This window comes from Gambusia affinis, linkage group LG13 (genome assembly GCF_019740435.1).
Source record: "Gambusia affinis linkage group LG13, SWU_Gaff_1.0, whole genome shotgun sequence".
Taxonomy (NCBI): domain Eukaryota; kingdom Metazoa; phylum Chordata; class Actinopteri; order Cyprinodontiformes; family Poeciliidae; genus Gambusia; species Gambusia affinis.
Window position 1 is genome coordinate 3688169 of NC_057880.1, and position 17805 is coordinate 3705973.

Sequence of the window (17805 nt, forward strand, 5' to 3'; positions counted from 1 at the left end):
AACTCTGTGTTTGTTTTCCCGACTTTCCTGGATGCAAAAAAGTACGCTCCTTTTTGTGTTTAATAAAAATGGGGAACTTGGAACTTAAGCCACTTTGATATGTTTATAGTTTTGTTTGAGTCTAATGACCCAGTTATTGTTCTGTCTATATTTGCATTATATTCATATCCTAAACGCAGATTTAAAGGACTGATTTGATCTGTAGTTAGTCAGAAATAGGATTGTAAGTGTGTGTGTGGGCGTGTGTGTGTGTGTGTGTGGGAGACAAAGCGAGAAAGAAAGAGAGAGAGGGGGTGGGGGAGGGGGATCTTCGTTGAATTGTCAGATAAAGGAAATGAGACTAAGTGGAGATCAGCTCACTGAAGTTAGACATGGCTCACAGTCTACAGTAAATCACATGGATGCCACAGACCGTTATCTTCTGTAAATCTGCGAGCTTGTCTGAAGACAAAAGTAATCGAAACTTCTGGTTTCTCCTTCCTCAGGTGTGGCGCTTCATGACCATATGAGGAAGCCGGATTGAGGCGCACCTGTGAGCTGACGTCACACTGAGAGTACCTGAATCAGCTCGCGGAACTCATCGCATTTAGAAGCTGAAACTACTTACGGAGTACAGAAGGAGAGACGCTACTCACGGAATACAAAGAAAGTTGTTTTTTTCTACGAGAAGATTTTTATAAGAGGCTTCAGACACAAATGGGGACCGCCTGGTTTGCGGTTTTGGGAGTTTTATTCGTTATTTTCCAGGTAGGAGTTTTTTTTCCCGCTGTTTTGACTTTAATTTTAAATATTGCTGCGACATGTTTTGCTATTGGTTATATCTGTTACTTTGAATGTTTACTGTTTATTTACTTATGTTGCTATCCAGTTTTTCAAAGAGCGTTTAAAAAGGCTTTTAGGTTGGTAAGCTTAATTTGGTTTTAGTCACGGCTTCTTGACGATGTTGTGGGTAGCTACAAGGAGGTTCTAGGGGTGACTGTGAAGTTAAAGGTGAAGGTGGCTGAAAACTATCCTGACTTCACAAACACACGCTTGCTCTAAACTAATTGCTCAATGGATAATAATAGTTACGGTGTACAACGGTAAAGTAGTGCCTCGCCCTGTTTCCGTCGGCGACGTTAACTGCAGGCTGTGGCGCCATGTTGGATTTTTTAGAAATTAAAAATGAGGTCCCATCAGAGTTTTCTTCCACACGGCAGGTGACGTCACTATAGACTTTAAAACGGTCGAAATTTGTTGTTTTGAACTATTTTTTATTTTTATTTTTAAATAACCATCATTGTATAGAAGTAATTACACAAACATTCAAGACCTTCGTAAACTGTAAAAACACAATTTCATTAAAACATTTCAAACAAGAGACTGGAAAACAATAGATAATATTAAATGCGAACAATAGTTAATGTAATTAACGGTGGTTTAAAAAATAACGTTTAAGCTGCTTTGTGAAAATAATTAAAGTTGAAGTTCTTTTATAAACGAGATATGAAGTTTTTATTGTAAACAGCTTTATAGTGGTAGGCATTCTGAGAGGCTGGCTGAATATAAATGTACTGTTTCGTTTTATAGACTTAAAACACATTAGAACATGAGGGGGTTTGCAGTTGTTTCTATCACTGTTGTGAAAAATAAGATAATTGTAGTAAGTCAGTCACCAGATGTTGGTAATAAAATTTACCCGAGTCTGTTTACTAATCCAAACCCAATGGTATGGTTTGAAATATAACTTGTAAATTTATTTCATCTTCATTTTGAAATAAGATTGAATGTAAGAATTGCGTTCTGTTTAGTCTCATAACTGGAGGAAATTGAAATGACGTAACATTATTGATACCAGTTCGGTTTTGATTTTGAAGCAATATTCAGTTTTTGATGCTCTGCACCTTAAGCAATGATGGAGAGAGAGAGATCTTATCAAAAAACGTGAATTAAAAAAATTCTATCAGCAAACTTATTATTGCCATTAATATGATGAATGATTGGTTATTAAATGATTTTATTTATTTTTTCTTAACCTTTCATAGATCTCTGTAAGCAGTTTAGGATCCTGTAGATTTTCCTATTAAGTGGGTTGCTGTTCAAACCGAGGCTGGATTTTTATGTATATAATTTGCTTGTAATATAGATTTCCAAATTAAGTATCAGTATTTTATTTTTCTAGGCAGTGATTGCTGAAGACAAAACAGAAGCTCTTGCATGCTGAGAATAAAATAATAATTTGAACCTTTGTTATGCGCTGTGACATTAGCAGATATCTACAATCTAGCAAGACTATTAAGCTTGTTACTGTTTGTTCTGCATAATATTTGTTACTATACAGTTGTATAGTAGCTGGAACATTCCTGTAATGTATAGTGTCTTCTATGATTTTGTTCAGCTAGCAGACTGAGTTTTTTTTTTTCTGCTCTATGCTGATGTATAACAGACTTGGATCACAGCTGATGCAGTGTTTGATGCATGATGTCTCAGTCACATCAAGCCACATAACAAAGTTGTATAGCTGAAAGAAAAAAGAAAAACCCCCGACAAACCTAACAATGGTCTTTTGTGAAAATGTAAAGGGTTAAAATTGATTAATCTGCTGTGTGCCCTTGATATGAACTGTTTTTTTTTAAATGGCTGAAATAATCAGGAACTGGGTTGGCAGCTTTTAACCACTGTGACTAGTTCGTCACCTTTCTGTAACTTCTATGCTAACTGCATTTACCTACCAAGCGGTAAAAGCACTATTGACAACTTCCATCTCTGACTTTTAAAAGCCATGACCATTTCTTTTCATATTCCTGAGACCTTAGAATTCATTCTGACAACTTCTGAAACATGGCCTTAAAAAACACAACTGTGTCATCTGCTGATTGTGAGAAATTATTGGCTTTTTACTATTAATATCTTAAAATATATTTTTACTCTCTTGTTCTAAAGCTTTTTCTCTTACATTAATAAAATGGAGATGGTGACACAACATTGTCACTGTTAAGTACTTTTTGTTTGAGCAACATGTTGGCCGTTTCTCTGCTTTGTCAAGCTGTCCTAAAATAAAATCTGTTTAATCCACCATCATGACAATTTCCCACTACTGTAGAACCATTAGTAGTTGTGTGTGTGCATTCTCCTGTTACACACCCATGATTGCAGGCCTGAATGAAATGCTCATTGTTATCTTCCAGACTGCTGCTGCAGAGGAGTCGTCATGTGTGCCTGGTTTTGAGTCAGAGCTGTTAATATTCAAAGTGACCAGAAAACACCTGAAGCAAGGCACACGATTGGGCAAAGGTATGGCGAGCCTTCGCTGAACAGAATATGTCAATGTCTCATTTTTATTGCTGTTGTTGGTTTCTAATACTACTTGTGTTTTAGCTTTGAAGGATAATTTTTGTGAAGCTGTCGAGTAGTTGTTCAGTTCTCGTGTTGTACTCATTTCTGCAGCTCAGGTAATCTTCAGTCAGGTTTCTACTTGTCACTGAACTTGTTCTGCTGGCTTTTCAAATGGTGTTGCACACACTGAACAAAAGCTGGCACAAAGTAGGGTTAGGCACCATGTTTGTCTTGTGTACATTCTATTGCTTATTTGTTGCAGCATTTATTTTAGCTATCACTTTGTTTGACTTGTTTAATCTGCTGTTACAGCAGAATCATTTTATGTTGGGCCCTGATTGTGATAACCCATGCACTGTTCTCCATTCATTTAATGGGAACTTGTTTTACAGACTTTTTCATTTCCAAAAAGACTGACAGAAAGTGGATAACGTACATTTTATTCACTTTCTATCAGTGGATAAAAGTGGATAAATAGTGATACTTGAGTTATATGGTGATACTTGTAGAACTATAAATATGTTGACTTGCAGTTCCTGCTGCAAGTCGATGACTTGATGCAATCTGCTGGGTTTCCTTGAATACAAAACATATAAACTAGTTTGAATAATGAACTGAGCTTCATGTGCTGTTTGATAACCATGTATGTGTGATTGAATTAAAATAAATGTAGGTAGAGTGCCTGAGATATTTGTAGTGAATTGATGTATTAGAAATAAAGGGAAGTGAATTGACTGAGTGTAGACTAGGCAAACTCCAAGTTTACAGGAAGTGTAAGGTTAGGTTTTTGAAGAAACTAGTTTAGCTTCTCAATGAGAGTTAAAAACTCAGTTTTGATGGCACATTAAGCATTTAAAGTATTACTTACCACAAGACCTTCTTGCACTTAACTCAAGTATTTCATATTTGCTTGTGAAGTAGCACCTGGGTATTGGTGGCATAACTCAGTTATTTCTGTATCTGAACATTTGTGGTTTTTGTTGATTTCCAGTTGGCTTCAGTGACTGCACGGACCGCACCAGATTTCTTTTCACCACAGATGACAGCCGCTTTGTGGTCCAAACAGATGGTGTAATAACAGTGAGTGACACGGATATTCAGTCCATGTTTACATAAAGATCCTTACAGGTGCACAAGTTACAAAATGTTACATATTTGAGTTTTAGTACTGATGCAAAAGTATAGGCTGATGTGCAGCTTCAGGGTAGTTTTAATAATAACAACAAGAACACTAATATTGCATTTTTTTCCCATCAGACCTTTCTTAAGCCATCTTTCATTTGCTTGCTGAAATATGCATACCCCTTAAACATTTTCTAATTTTGGTTGGTTGGAACCTCAAAACAAAGTGGTTTAGGGAGCAAAGTAAAAATTATTAATAATTAATTGAAATACTGCATGGTTTTCAGTTCTGAATTGTGTGGTATGCTCTTGTATTAATACCACTAAATAAAACCAAATCCTATCAACCAAAAAATACAATAAAACTGAAGAATTAAGTTTTCTGCTCATGGATTTCAAAATTCCATTTGTAGACATGCTTTCAACAGCGCCCACACACTCTAATGGTACAATAACTCCGCCTCTTACAGAGTGCATTCAATGATGGCACAGAGCACCTCCATCTTCAGCACTTTTTATGGACATTGATTTTCTCCATTGCCAACTTTGCTGTCAGTATTTCTTCTGAATGTAGAAGCTCAATGCTGCCCCCAGGGGTTACAACACCTAACAATCATTATTAAAATGTAGTTCTCTAAAAGGTGCAGAAGTTGGCCTTAACAATAAGACGTCTGTGTGAAAACTCTCCAAAAAGGCTACTACAGCCAGAAAAACCTTTAAAATAAGAATAATAATATTTGACGGCTACAACATGCTGACAGTTATCTGAAATATTTGTGGATTTAGTTTAGCTAAATCTGAACACCTTTCCAGGATATATAATCTACCTGTTGAAAACACTTTGTGTGAAAATTCAACTCAGCCTTTACTCAAGTCATTTTGAACTTTTCTGAAAATAAGGTGATGGCATGCTGACATGGGTAGGTGTTGCTAAAATTACAATGCTAAGTAAATTTTTAAAAGAAATATTTTAAAACAATCCTTCTTGTGAGGCTGCTTGTCACAAGCTCGATGAAACAGTAGATTTAAGACCATCTTCCCGAAGTCCTAGTTTTCAAACCCTCTTCTGACATTAAGCTGAGCTGAAGTTACTGTGATCTTTCTACTCCAGGTAAAGAGACAAGTTGTCCTTCATGAGGGTCACCGGGACTTCTTCATCCACTCCTGGGACTCACAGGGTCAGAAGTTGACTGTACCCGCCATGATACTGCATGATGGACATAATCATGGGAATGACCATCTAAATACCGAGCGTCACCACATCCAGCTTCATCATCAGATTGAGATGGACTCTGCCACTAAACAGGTAGGGAAGGCATAGACGTGGTATGATATGGGTGAGAAATGTTTTTTTGTTTTGTTTTTTGTTTAAGCATGCAGGGTTTCCTCCAGAAAACTTGCCAAGCCCTGTGGTCAGGGCACCGAGGTGGTTTTTGTATTAAAAGATGTTAAAGTATTCATCCCCTCAATGTTTTCCCCTTTTGTTGCTTTTGCAAATCAGTCATGACAACATATTTTGACTTTTTTGGCAAAACTCCATTAAATGTCGAAGTAAAAACTGATTTCTACAAAATCACCAAAAAACGCCCAACCACCCGGCTTGGCAAGTTTTCTGGGGAAAACCCTGAAGTGATTGCTTATATATTCATCTGCTTTAAAGTGACTAGCCCAATTCAATTGGTGCTGACCTGAGCTCAGTGAAATCCTGGAAGACAGTTAGTTTTCATCTGCCAGAGAACTTTGCTTTCAAGACACCCCTTAACTTTTTGCCCCTTAACTTTTATTTAGCCATGCTTTATGAACAAACTGGCCAAGTTTAAAACTGATTGATGTAAATTCCTAGGAGGAGTTTGATCAAATGTGGAGTCTATTAATGGTGAAAATGGGATCAAAGTCATAATCCAAAATGGATTGAAGTGGATCAAATTTTCTACCTCAACAGTAAATATTAATGCGCAGGGTGTTTTGAAAGTTGCAGAGTGGTGCAGTTGAGCTGTTTCTGTTACAATTTTTGTGACAATGTTAAAATGTGGACATTTTATGCAGCTCTAATGCATCCACAAAGTCTGGTGAGTTTTCAGATGTTTAGGCCTCCAAAAAACAAATTGTTTAAACTGAACCATAATAAAAACAGAGATTACAATAGGCCGACACAGCGCTTCACTGATCAGGCCTAAATATAAAACATCCAAGGAGGTGAATACTCTTTGTGGGCTCTGTACTTATGTAACCCTCACACTACCAAGGAGCTGTGTTGTGTTGAACAAATGCTTTTGAAAGCAGAGACGTTTTTCTGTGAAACACTGACACTTTGTGGCTGTATTTAACATTTTCTGCTTCCATGCTTTTCTTGTACTGTTCATGTCCCACATGTCTTTTTGTGACTAGTTAATTTGAACTTCTGGCCCAGAGAAAATTTATATTAAGAGCTTCATGTCAGACGGCAACTTTGTGTTAAATTTCAAGTCGGGATGCATTTGTCTTTCTGATTGTTTATTTACTGATTAGAAAATATTTGTTTCCTTAGGATCCTCCACAGGTTCCCATTCTGTATTTCCCAAAATCTAATCCAGGACTGAAGAGGAGGAAGAGAGACTGGGTTATCCCTCCTCTTAGTGTTCCTGAGAATAGCAGAGGACCTTATCCCCTGATTCTTGCTCGGGTAAGAGAAATTAAAATGAATGGATAATTCAGTGTAATTTATGTGGTCTTTCAATTATACCTTGTATTTTAAGATGTATTCCTCCTTTATTTTTTGTGCTTTGTTTAATTGCATCTGAATATAACCTTGGTCTGTGTTGCACAGATTCGCTCTGATGCTGATAAAAAGAAGAAGATCTATTACAGAATCACTGGTCCTGGAGCTGATAAGCCTCCTATTGATCTTTTCGTCATGGATAGAGACACTGGTGATCTGTCAGTCACACAGGAACTGGACAGAGAAAAAGTGGACAAGTACATGGTCAGTGTTTTCTCCCGTACCTTCAGCTTGATGCTTTTCTACTCACTGTTAAAGATGAAATATTGAAGAAAGTTGAGACAAAAATTCTGAAGCAATTATTAAATATTAAATTATTCAATATTTTATCTTTAACAGATTTTTTACTTTTATCTCTTTAAAATTTGAGATAAAAAAATTTCTAGAACAATTATCAACTTCACAAAAAATACTAAAATAAAACTGGTGATCTTTGTTTAAATATACTGAGTATAGTTTATGAAATGGGAAAAAATAAAATATACCTTTTCTTGCAACATAAAATGAGAGACCATATTATTCTAATATGTTGAAATTGTCATTTTTACAGCTTAATGCCCATGCTGACTCAGCTGGAGGTGATGCAGAGGATCCTATGGAAATCATAATCATTGTAATTGACCAGAATGACAACAAACCTGTTTTCAATCAGTCTATCTACACGGGAGAAGTTCCAGAGGCCTCAGGAAAAAGTAAAGTCCCAGGATTCTGAACATCCAAAAAGAAAATGTTTTACTTTTTACAAGTTGTAAATATGCTTGGAACCTTTGAACAATTTTAACAAAAAATTGTTGCATATAAAGGGGCCTATTAAGCAAAAGTTAGCTTTTGTATTTCCATTTGGAACCGTTTCTAAAAACAGTCCAGACCATCATAGAGCTGCTCATTAAGGAGGAACAATTCTGAATCATGAACGTCACCAGGAACATGTTAAGTTTTGAAGTGGGATGGCAAACAAAGCTAATGGCAGCACGTCACTTTGAAGAACAAACGGCAATAAAGAGGAAACGGTTCAGTTGTGGTCAGCTTTCTGGTGGATCTGCAGTTTTGTGCCGACTGTATGAAACATCGGAAATACACAATTTTAGCTTGTGATGTAAATTTGACTTTTCCTTTTGGATTAAAAAACTAATAATAAAGTTCATAGTTGAGTTCTAATTAGCATCCTCCCCCAACACCCTCCTTTGCCTCCCAGATCTACGGGAAGGAAAAACATGTTGAAATCCCATCATGTTCAATTTTACATGCTCAATATCAGCTGGTTGTGTTTCCTGCAATAAAGCAATTTGGGCTTTGTCTCTTAAATTTAGATGAGGCCTTCCACCTTTTTACTGGACTATGTAAACCATTTATGTTTGACATCTATTTTTTTTTTTTTAATCAACCTGCTACTCATTTAAATTATATTCCTTAGTTATAACATACAGTTTAATGGGTTTCCTGCTCACCCTTGTAAACATAGAACATATAAAAAAAGTCAACATCAAGAACAAATTGTTTGGAAGTGGCGAGTTTCTTAGTTCAGCTTACCTTCACTGTTAAATCTTAATAGGTGCTGCTCTCACTGTTGTTCATTGTTTCATCTTGATTAGGTTTTCAGGTGCTTCAGGTTGTGGCCACAGATGCTGATCAGCCAAATAATGACAACTCTGATATCAGGTACCGTATAATGAGTCAGAAGCCAGAGAAGCCCAGTCCCAACATGTTTATCATCAATCCAACAACTGGAGTCATCAGAGTCAACGAGCCTGGACTGGACCGAGAGGTGAGAATACTGACAGTTTTTGCCCGTCTGACTAAAATCAAAATTAGCTTGCCTTTAGAAAGCTGATTTTCTACAGTTCAGTGATGATGAACTAAAAGTGTCTTGTTTAATTAAAATGACTTTAATTAAACAAGACACTTTTAGTTCTTGTTTAATTAAAGTCATCATTTCATTCAACAGACAGTCTCAAAATATGAACTGGAAGTACAGGTAGCTGACATGAAGGGAGAAGGTTTGACTGGATTTACCAAAGTGATTATCCAAGTGACAGACTGCAACGATCACGCTCCAGTCTTTAGACAGCCCACAGTAAGTACAACACATGACTTTTAAAAGATTTTTTAAACATGTTGTTTAAAACGGGTTTAAACAGGCTTTGTTTGAACGTCTCCATTTATAAATTAGTTGCACTTAAAACTTGATTTATTTATTTATTTATTTTTTCATATATATATATATAGAGAGAGAGAGAACCAGCTTACAGATATAAAGTTTTAAAAAAAAAATATTTTTAAAATATTTTCCATGGTTTGTCTAAAAAGATCTTGTGTTTGAAAACCCAAAATAATAAATATTTTTCAAAAATAAACAGCAAAATTGAATCTTTTTGATGTGGATGTTCCAGCCTTGACCGCATCAAAAATTAATAACGATATTGATGTTTGCGCATTATTTTTGGAATAATGAGAGTTAAAACTGACAATCTGTACATTCATGACCTAAAACGGTACATCTTTCAGAAGTGCAATAAAAATTCAGTATATTGTTTTCACTTTCCATGGATTAAATCTTTTCAATAACTTAAGATCTACCCAGCGGTAGAGATATGAGGGTTTTTTCATTTTTTAAATATTTTCTATGGTTTCTCTTGTCTTGTAGAAATTTTTAATAATCGAGTACTCTATAGAATAGTTTCACGATTATCGGAGGAATCTGATCTCTCTCTCTCTGCACCATTCCTACCGTTCAGTCCAAAACCCTGATGCCAGAAAAGCTGTCATAGTCCAACCATCGCACCACAAAGTTTAACAGTCGTTATTTGTCTCCCAAACCCTGACAAAACATTGCAAAATTTGACAGCATGCTACAAGCACTTCACAACAACTGAACAAAGTAAGACGTTCTTGCAAAGGACAAGTTGTGTAGATAACTATGTATATATGTACGCAAATGTACTGCCCACCACAAATAGTCATCCGGGTGGAACACTGTGCACAACATAATAAAACATAATTTAACGAAGCTTCAAGGCAGATAAATTTTTCTTGAGGAATTTTAATAACTGAGACACTCTAATCATTCGAGGAATTGTTTCAGCCCTAGTTTTATACCTGTTTTGTTATATAAAGCACTTTTATCTGCCTCATTGCCGCTATACAGATAAACGTAACTTTTTGTCCAGAAACTTTTTTTAAAATTTTTTTTTTTTTTTTGAAGGAGCAAAAAACAAAATATGCAGTATTTTTAACATGTAGACACCAAACCTGCTCCTTCTCACCAAAATCATTCCGTATATTTACTGATGACCTCCCCTGTAGGTCTGAGAAGTGCAGGATTAGCTGCAGGAAGTCTGTAAAGAGAGATGAATGTAGTCAAAGGCCTGCAGATTCTGGCAAGAGAGAAATCCTGGAGTTAAAATGAGGAAAAAGGTATGACAGAGCCATATGTGGAAGGCCCTGATTTCCCTATCATTTTTTTTCTTCATGGAGATTTCCTATCATCCATTGCTTCTTCCTCCTCTCAGCTGCAAAGTCCTCCTTTGCCAAGCTGCAATTCCTGCCCCTCGAATGAATTTTGACTTCTGCTTATATTTACATCAGACATCCTCTTCATCCTCAGACTTATAATCTGGTAAAATCATCTCCATGGAGTTCTCTAGTCATGGTTGTCTTTTAGAGAAATTACCAGCAAACTAACCTAACTGAAGATGCACCTGCATAAACAGGCTGTTCCTCTAAAATAAAAAACTCAATTAATTTAAGGGGTGGCGCCTGTGATAATACCAGGGAGGTCATCACAAGTTTTTCTGGTGTTTTGAAGGCAGAATCTTGGATTAGTTTGGTTTTCATTGAAAAGTTCTTTTAAAATCCTAAGATAACTGTCCACTGAAAACATGTGGTTATAATAGTAGTAATCAATGGGACCAAAATGGGACAGAAGGTTTTAAGTATACACAAAGTACTTATCTTTTGTTCTGCATGCTTTATAATCAAAGGGACAATCATTTTTAAAAAAGTCTTGCCCAAGTTTCATAGAATTAACCTTTAGACCAACTGAGATGTTGAGAATCAAAAAAAGCATTAAAGCAGGATTTCCCATTTTGGTCAGCCAAGAATCCCCAGGGGTTAAAGGACAAGTTGTGTAGATAACTATGTATATATGTGTGAAGATAAATTTGAATTTGTTGTGGTGAGCAACCTTAAAAATGTCTTCTGTCTCTTCTCAGTATAACGCTACAGTTGAAGAGAACAAAGTAGACGCTCTAATTGTTAAGATGTTGGTGACGGACAATGATGAGCCTCATACCATGGCCTGGAATGCAAAGTTCAAAATCATTGATGGAGATCCAGGAAATCTGTTTACTGTGGTAACAGGAACAAACAAACAAGAAGGAATCATCACCACTGCTAAGGTAGGAGGAACGGCAGGTTCTGACTGTTGGACCAAATGTAACTATTTCAGAGTAGTTTGTTTTAAAACAAAATTCAGTTACATTTATCAGCTGAAGTTCAGCCTGAACTGTTCATGTCTGAGTTAACACTAAACCTTTCTTCCACTAAACCAGGGTCTGGACTTTGAGAGAGCCAGTAAGCACACTCTACTGGTCACAGTGGAGAATGAGGCTCCTTTTGCTGTCCCATTGGTCACTTCCACTGCTACAGTGGTGGTGACCGTGGTGGATGTCAATGAACCTCCCATCTTTGATCCAGAAGAGAAGCCTGTTTCCAGACGTGAGGATCTTGCTGTGAACAGCACTGTGGTGCGGTACACAGCTTCTGATCCAGACACTGGACGCAAACAGAAAGTCATGTAAGAAACCTGGAAATCCTTCAACTTGAAGAGTCACATGCATATTTTAAATTTATGTTGTAGATAAGTAATTGCTTTTCTTGGTCATACTGCTTGCAAAGTTCTGCTTTGTGTTATTTATATTCATTTTTGTCCTTGATGTTCAGGTATAACATACTCAATGACCCAGCCGGCTGGCTTGTCATTAATAAGGAGACTGGTGAGATAAAAGTGAGAAACAAAATGGACAGAGAATCTCCACTTGTCAAGGAGGAGAAATACACAGCATTGATTGGTGCATATGATGATGATGGTAGGTGTGAGGATTAACTGTCTTAATGGTTTTGGAGGAATTCTTTATGAATCACTGCAAGTTAAAAGGAATTTAATTTAATGGTTTGATCTTTTCAAAACTGTCAAGCTTGCCTTGAAAAAAGCTCGTTAGAATATTATCATTTGTAGCAGTTCTGAATTTCTCAAACTTTTCTTGGAGAGATTTTTGACTCCTTCCTCAGTAGATCATTGAGGGTGTCACCAGGACTATTCATACTTCAACTTTTTATCTTCCATGTCTCCAGATCAGTTCCCAGCTACAGGAACTGGAACTCTGATCATTACGCTTGAGGACGTCAATGACAACGCCCCCTCTGTTGAAGATCGTTTAATTAAAGTACGTACCCTCCACCCAACCAGGTCCAGATAATTTATGTTTTGCACCTACCTATTCAGGAGCTTTAGAGTTATAGTTTGACTTAATTTTCAATTGTTGAATAGAAAATTACAAATTCACTGTAGCATAATCCCATCAGTGTTTTAAATTCATTTTGTTTCCACAGGTGTGTAACAAGAAGCCAGCTCCTCAGCTGCTAACTGTAACGGATAAAGATGGACCACGCTTTACTTTTCCATACACAGTCATGTTACAGGACTCTGCTAAAACTAACTGGACCGCTAGGATGAACGACAACAGTATGTAAACTAGGAATGACTGATATGAACTAACAATTATATTACAGTATTTTGTTGCTGTTTCTGCAGTAATGATGATGTAAATGATTCTAAAGGCCTGTTGAATTGTCTGTTTATCTGGGAGACAGCTGACCGACCCAAAGTTACCGCTGCAAATAAAACCTGCCTACAGTAAAATAGAAATATTGCTTAAAATCAACTGAATAAAACAAATCTAAATGTTTGTGGTGGAAATGGAATAAGGCTTGATGAAAAGAAACTTGTATTGATAAAAAATAGGCAATGTAGAAATTAGTTTGTTTTTTTTTAAGTGTGTTTATTGTATATTTTTCTATTTCAGAAACTGGTATTGTTCTGACTTTGACACGTGAGCTGGAGAGAGGAACTTACAAGGTGGGCATGACGGTTACAGACAACCATGGCGAGTCTCAGGTCAGCACAATCAAAGCTGAAGTGTGTGACTGCACTGGAGAAGACGTGATCTGCCAACAGAAAGTTATTGCTGGCTCCAGCATGCCAGTCATCCTGGGAATACTCGGTGGCGTCCTCCTGCTACTTAGTGAGTTTAAGAATTTTCCACATTTCTAGATGAATATGGGTTCTCAAAGAAAGTTGGTCTGAAGAAAAATTGCTAATGGTTTTGATCTGTCCAGTCTCTAAATGTCAAAGTTCAACTGTGGATTACCTAAAAGAATAATTTACTGAATTTACTACTTGAAGAGAGTCATGTCAGAAATTTTCACTCTGAAAGTGACATGAGCTGCTTTAGTCTGGATTAGTTTTTCTGTCTGGATGCTGGCCACCCTCAGACTTGACTGGAGTAGATTGTATTTTGTCATCTGTGCAGACTTGATGAGATCACCCAGGACATATTCTGGCTGTGTCATTCATCTCCTTTTCCAGTGTTTATCTAAAAACACAGTCGCTCCATAGTGGTCACCTTCCAGCTCCATGGGATTATTTTGTTCTTGAAATGAGAAATCATGTCAACTTTATGCTCTTTCAGTGCTGGTCCTGCTGCTGCTACTGTTGGCAAATAAAAACAAGCCAAAGAAGGAACAACCTTTGCTCCTAGATAACGACACCAGAGACGACATCTTTTATTATGACGAGGAGGGAGGCGGAGAGGAGGACCAGGTAAATGCTGCTTATATAATCAAGATTTATACTCTGGAACATTGTTTACATGTAATATTTTTTACATAGTGCAGATGGCTATAACATGAAAACATATTTAAATCTTACTTTACTCTCAACAAGCTCTTCTGGAGGTTTAATCCACTGACTGTTTTCATGACTTGTAATCTAACAGGAAGCTTTATTTTGCATTATTCTCCATTAGGATTACTTTGATCTGGGTGTTCTCCACCGTGGTTTGGACAACCGTCCCCATGTGTTCAGGGATGAAGTGGCTCCAGTTTTTCAGTCACGGCCTGTTGTGTACAAACCTCGGCCCGCCAACCCAGAAGATATCGGCGGCTTCATTGATGATGTGAGTTCAGAACACCACTAAAGAACTTACTTCTGTTGGAAAATAAGCCTATAAGCATTATAACATATTTCACTCTACGACACAGAACCTAAAGGCGGCAGATAACGACCCGACTGCTCCCCCCTACGACTCCCTGCTGGTGTTTGATTATGAAGGAGGCGGTTCTGAAGCTGGAAGCATTTCGTCTCTGAACTCCTCAAGCGATGGAGACCAGGACTATGACTGCATCAGCGACTGGGGGCCTCGCTTCAAGAAACTGGCCGACATGTACGGAGGAGGAGATGATGACATGATGTAAATGTACTGAGGAAAAGCAGCTGCATGAATTTAAGTGTGCTGAAGTAATGACATCAGTGAGATGTTAGTTTGTGAATTTTAGTTCATGCCCATTGGCGGTTGAGCCACTGCAGAGTTTGGTTTTATGAGATTTCCCCATTAGAGAAGTTTTTGAGCCTTTTGGGTTGTTTTTTTTAGGCTGGCCAAAAATGTTTTATTTGTAGCTTATGGGTTTAGTGGTCTCATACACTGAAAGATTTGCAGTTTCACTGGTTAAAGAAAAACTAGTGTGAAGCTGGTAAAATAAGGTACTTTTTATCTTTTTTTATATTTTTGTTTCAAGGATAGATTAGAAACATTTCAGAAATCATATGAAATCCTGCTAGCCAGACAAAGGCGAGTCAACCTCTGGACTACATTTGAGTTGATAATAAATGCTTGTACTGCTTTACTAAATCTTGATGCAATAATGTCTGTCTGGTAAGAGATTAAATGTAATGTTTCACTTTTTTTATATATATATATATAAAGTTATACATTTTAGATTTGTGTGGTGTTTTGTCTTTTCTAGAATAGTAATTTTTATTTATTGCAACAGTCTAATGGTTGGAACATGTTTTATTTTAATAATGTTCATTAAAAATCCCTGTAGAATGACTTTTTCTGAAAGAATGGCTTTGATTGCAGTCAAAGCCCCATGACTTTAATGATGGCAAGCTGAGAACTGTGGAAGGTTCCCAAAGAAATTACCGGAAAACTGCATTGCAGCCGTGGCTTCGATATCAGCATGTGACTCTATGCATCAATACTGTATGTAAAGTGCTTTGGGGTTTTATACAAGTCGACTTGTGTGTAAAATATGGCGCCGCAGAGTTTTTGTGCGTATGCATGTTTTATACACGAGGCCCCTTGTCCTGTATCAACCTGGCAGACCATCCAGGTTTTCTCCATTTTCAGAACCAGAACCAAACATGGAGAAACAGCATTCAGTTTTTATGCTCCTTTAATCTGCAGAAAATAGCAAAACTGCTGAAAAACCAAGTTCCTTAAAATCAAGTCTAAAAACCCACTTGCTTAACGTTGCCTTTGACTGTTCTGAGAAACATAGACCAACTTTTCCTTTATTATACCACTGCAGTGTATACTCCCTTTAATGTTTTCATCAGATAGCACTTTGAATCGTCTTGTTTCTGAAATGGGATAAACTTGCCTTGGGGAAAGTTAATAATGGTATTCTTATGATCTCAGATAATTGATTTGTGTCTTCAACTATCTGAAATGTCGGTAGCCGGGACAGTGTTGTGCCTTTGGCTTTGTTTAGCTCAACCGACAAAGAAACCAAGTTAGCTAATCAAATGAGGATGGAAAGCGGTTGAGCAAAAGGGAAATCAAGAGACTGGAAACAGATGAGAAGAGGAGCAAGCTGAGAGGAAAAAACTCCCCTGAAACTAAAACAATTAACAGAAAGAAACACCAAACTTAAGAAACAAATCCAAACCCATTCACTAACCGATTAGTGAATGGGTTAAATAGGAGCGTGGCAATAAAAGTAGGCGTGGCTTGTAAAGCAGCATTTTGATTCACATCAGATTAGGCAGGTGCACTCTCTGACTTGTGTCTGTGTTTAGGGATATTTCATTTTTTATTTGTGGGAAAATGCAATACAGGTGTGTAAGTTAATTATACTCCTAAATTACAGAATTATTTGTAGTGAAATGTAAGATTTTTTCTTAAATGCATGGCTCTGGGAATACAATTTATGTACTTATAAATCCAAAGAGCTGTAAGAGTTGTTCTGGACATATGGAAGCATAATTATACAAGTCCTGCAGAATTTATTCTATAAATTCAACTTCACAGTTACAATTCACAAATACTTTGCACCAAGTATACCTCCTTATAAAACTCTCCGCATCAAGGCATTAGACTTTGAGACCCCCTCCATGCAGTTTTTCTTGTTTGTTTGTTTTAATAAAGTCAACTAAATGAGGTGCATAAATGCTTTAAATGCTTTGATAATTATCTCTTGTCCACATTTGTCTTGTACTAATTTTTTCCTTCATTTCTTCCTGACTGATTCCGCCTGGAACATCCTGCTGGTGTTTGACTGTAAGGGAGGCGATTCTGACGAATGACTGAAAAAAGGGGCAGCATTATCAGGCAGTTCAGAAACTGCCTGATAATAAAAGAGAGCAGGATGAAGACATACTGTACATGCTCTGTGCATTTGAAAAAAATGGCTTTAAGTGTCCGGAATAACACATTAGAACACCTCTTTATGATTGGGATTTAGAAAATGAATCATTTTTACATTAATTACTTTAGTTACCTCAGAAGTAAGATGAGTTGTTTTTAAATTTTTTCTTTTTCTTATTTATTTATTTATTTTATTGCCTTTTGGGCGGTGAGCCATATACTGCAGGCATTTTAAAGATTAAATCAGTATTTTTATTTTTCAAAATATAATTTTACTTCCACATTGCTGTGTTATTTTCTGAGAGGTTTCCTTCTCATTTCTGAACAGACACAAAAATTATTTGTTGAATGAAAAATGATTTTAAACATTTTCACTCAGCCAGGAGTACAAATCATTATGGGCTTAACTGTAATTTTTGTTTTATGTTGTTGAGTTCATGCTAAACCTTGTTTGCGAGCCAAATATGAATCTCCTTGAGTTTGAAGAGTTAACAGTAAATGTCTGTAAAATATTGAGCAATCATGTTTTACTGTGTTGCTAAATTGGAATGGAAAAACCAGCTCTAAAGTCATTTCCTCAGCTAATTTTACTTTTAAACTTTTAGAAAGTTTTTAAATAAATGTTTTAAACATTGCAGTTTTGATAGTGTCATGTTTCTACAATTACAGCCTAAGTCATTTCATGCGAAAAGTCTCTGGCTTTGTAATGCTGTGAGCTCTGAAAGCAAACTATGTACCTATTCATAGAAAAACTACTCAAAGTGTATTATTCTCTGTAACGTCTAGCAGGTTAACCAAGCAGTGTAAAGTCAGTCAACATGTTACCTGAAACAGAAGCTGCCATGTAGGATTGGCAAAATAAAATTTTTATACTTTTCATTCTGCTGCTGTTTAACTTTTCAG

At 36.7% G+C, this 17805-nt stretch overlaps 1 protein-coding gene across 3 annotated transcripts; it reads left to right on the plus strand.

Moving 5' to 3' along the window:
* The first annotated feature begins 363 nt into the window (after positions 1-363).
* Positions 364-15249, plus strand: LOC122842041 (B-cadherin-like). Of its 3 annotated transcripts, XM_044135538.1 has the most exons (18): positions 364-747; positions 3168-3273; positions 4307-4395; positions 5549-5743; positions 6965-7099; positions 7244-7399; positions 7746-7887; positions 8788-8960; positions 9141-9269; positions 11407-11592; positions 11746-11990; positions 12137-12282; positions 12548-12639; positions 12806-12938; positions 13279-13497; positions 13945-14075; positions 14281-14430; positions 14516-15249. In XM_044135538.1, the coding sequence occupies exons 1-18, from the start codon at positions 697-699 to the stop codon at positions 14726-14728; spliced, it is 2691 nt and encodes an 896-aa protein (XP_043991473.1). In that variant the 5' UTR covers positions 364-696; the 3' UTR covers positions 14729-15249. The 3 variants fall into 3 exon arrangements, with proteins under 3 accessions (XP_043991473.1, XP_043991475.1, XP_043991474.1); XM_044135539.1 differs by lacking the exons at positions 364-747; positions 3168-3273; positions 4307-4395; ... (4 more) ...; positions 8788-8960; positions 9141-9269 and adding an exon at positions 11212-11316; XM_044135540.1 differs by lacking the exons at positions 364-747; positions 3168-3273; positions 4307-4395; ... (8 more) ...; positions 12137-12282; positions 12548-12639 and adding an exon at positions 9115-9120.
* Positions 15250-17805: the final 2556 nt, after the last annotated feature.

Excerpts from the sequence above, each read along its gene's own strand:
- LOC122842041 (XM_044135538.1), top strand. The coding sequence starts at position 697 with ATGGGGACCGCCTGGTTTGCGGTTTTGGGAGTTTTATTCGTTATTTTC. Across the intron at positions 8,961-9,140 it reads AGCCTGGACTGGACCGAGAG|ACAGTCTCAAAATATGAACT; the intron begins GTGAGAATACTG and ends TTCATTCAACAG. Across the intron at positions 12,283-12,547 it reads TGGTGCATATGATGATGATG|ATCAGTTCCCAGCTACAGGA; the intron begins GTAGGTGTGAGG and ends CCATGTCTCCAG.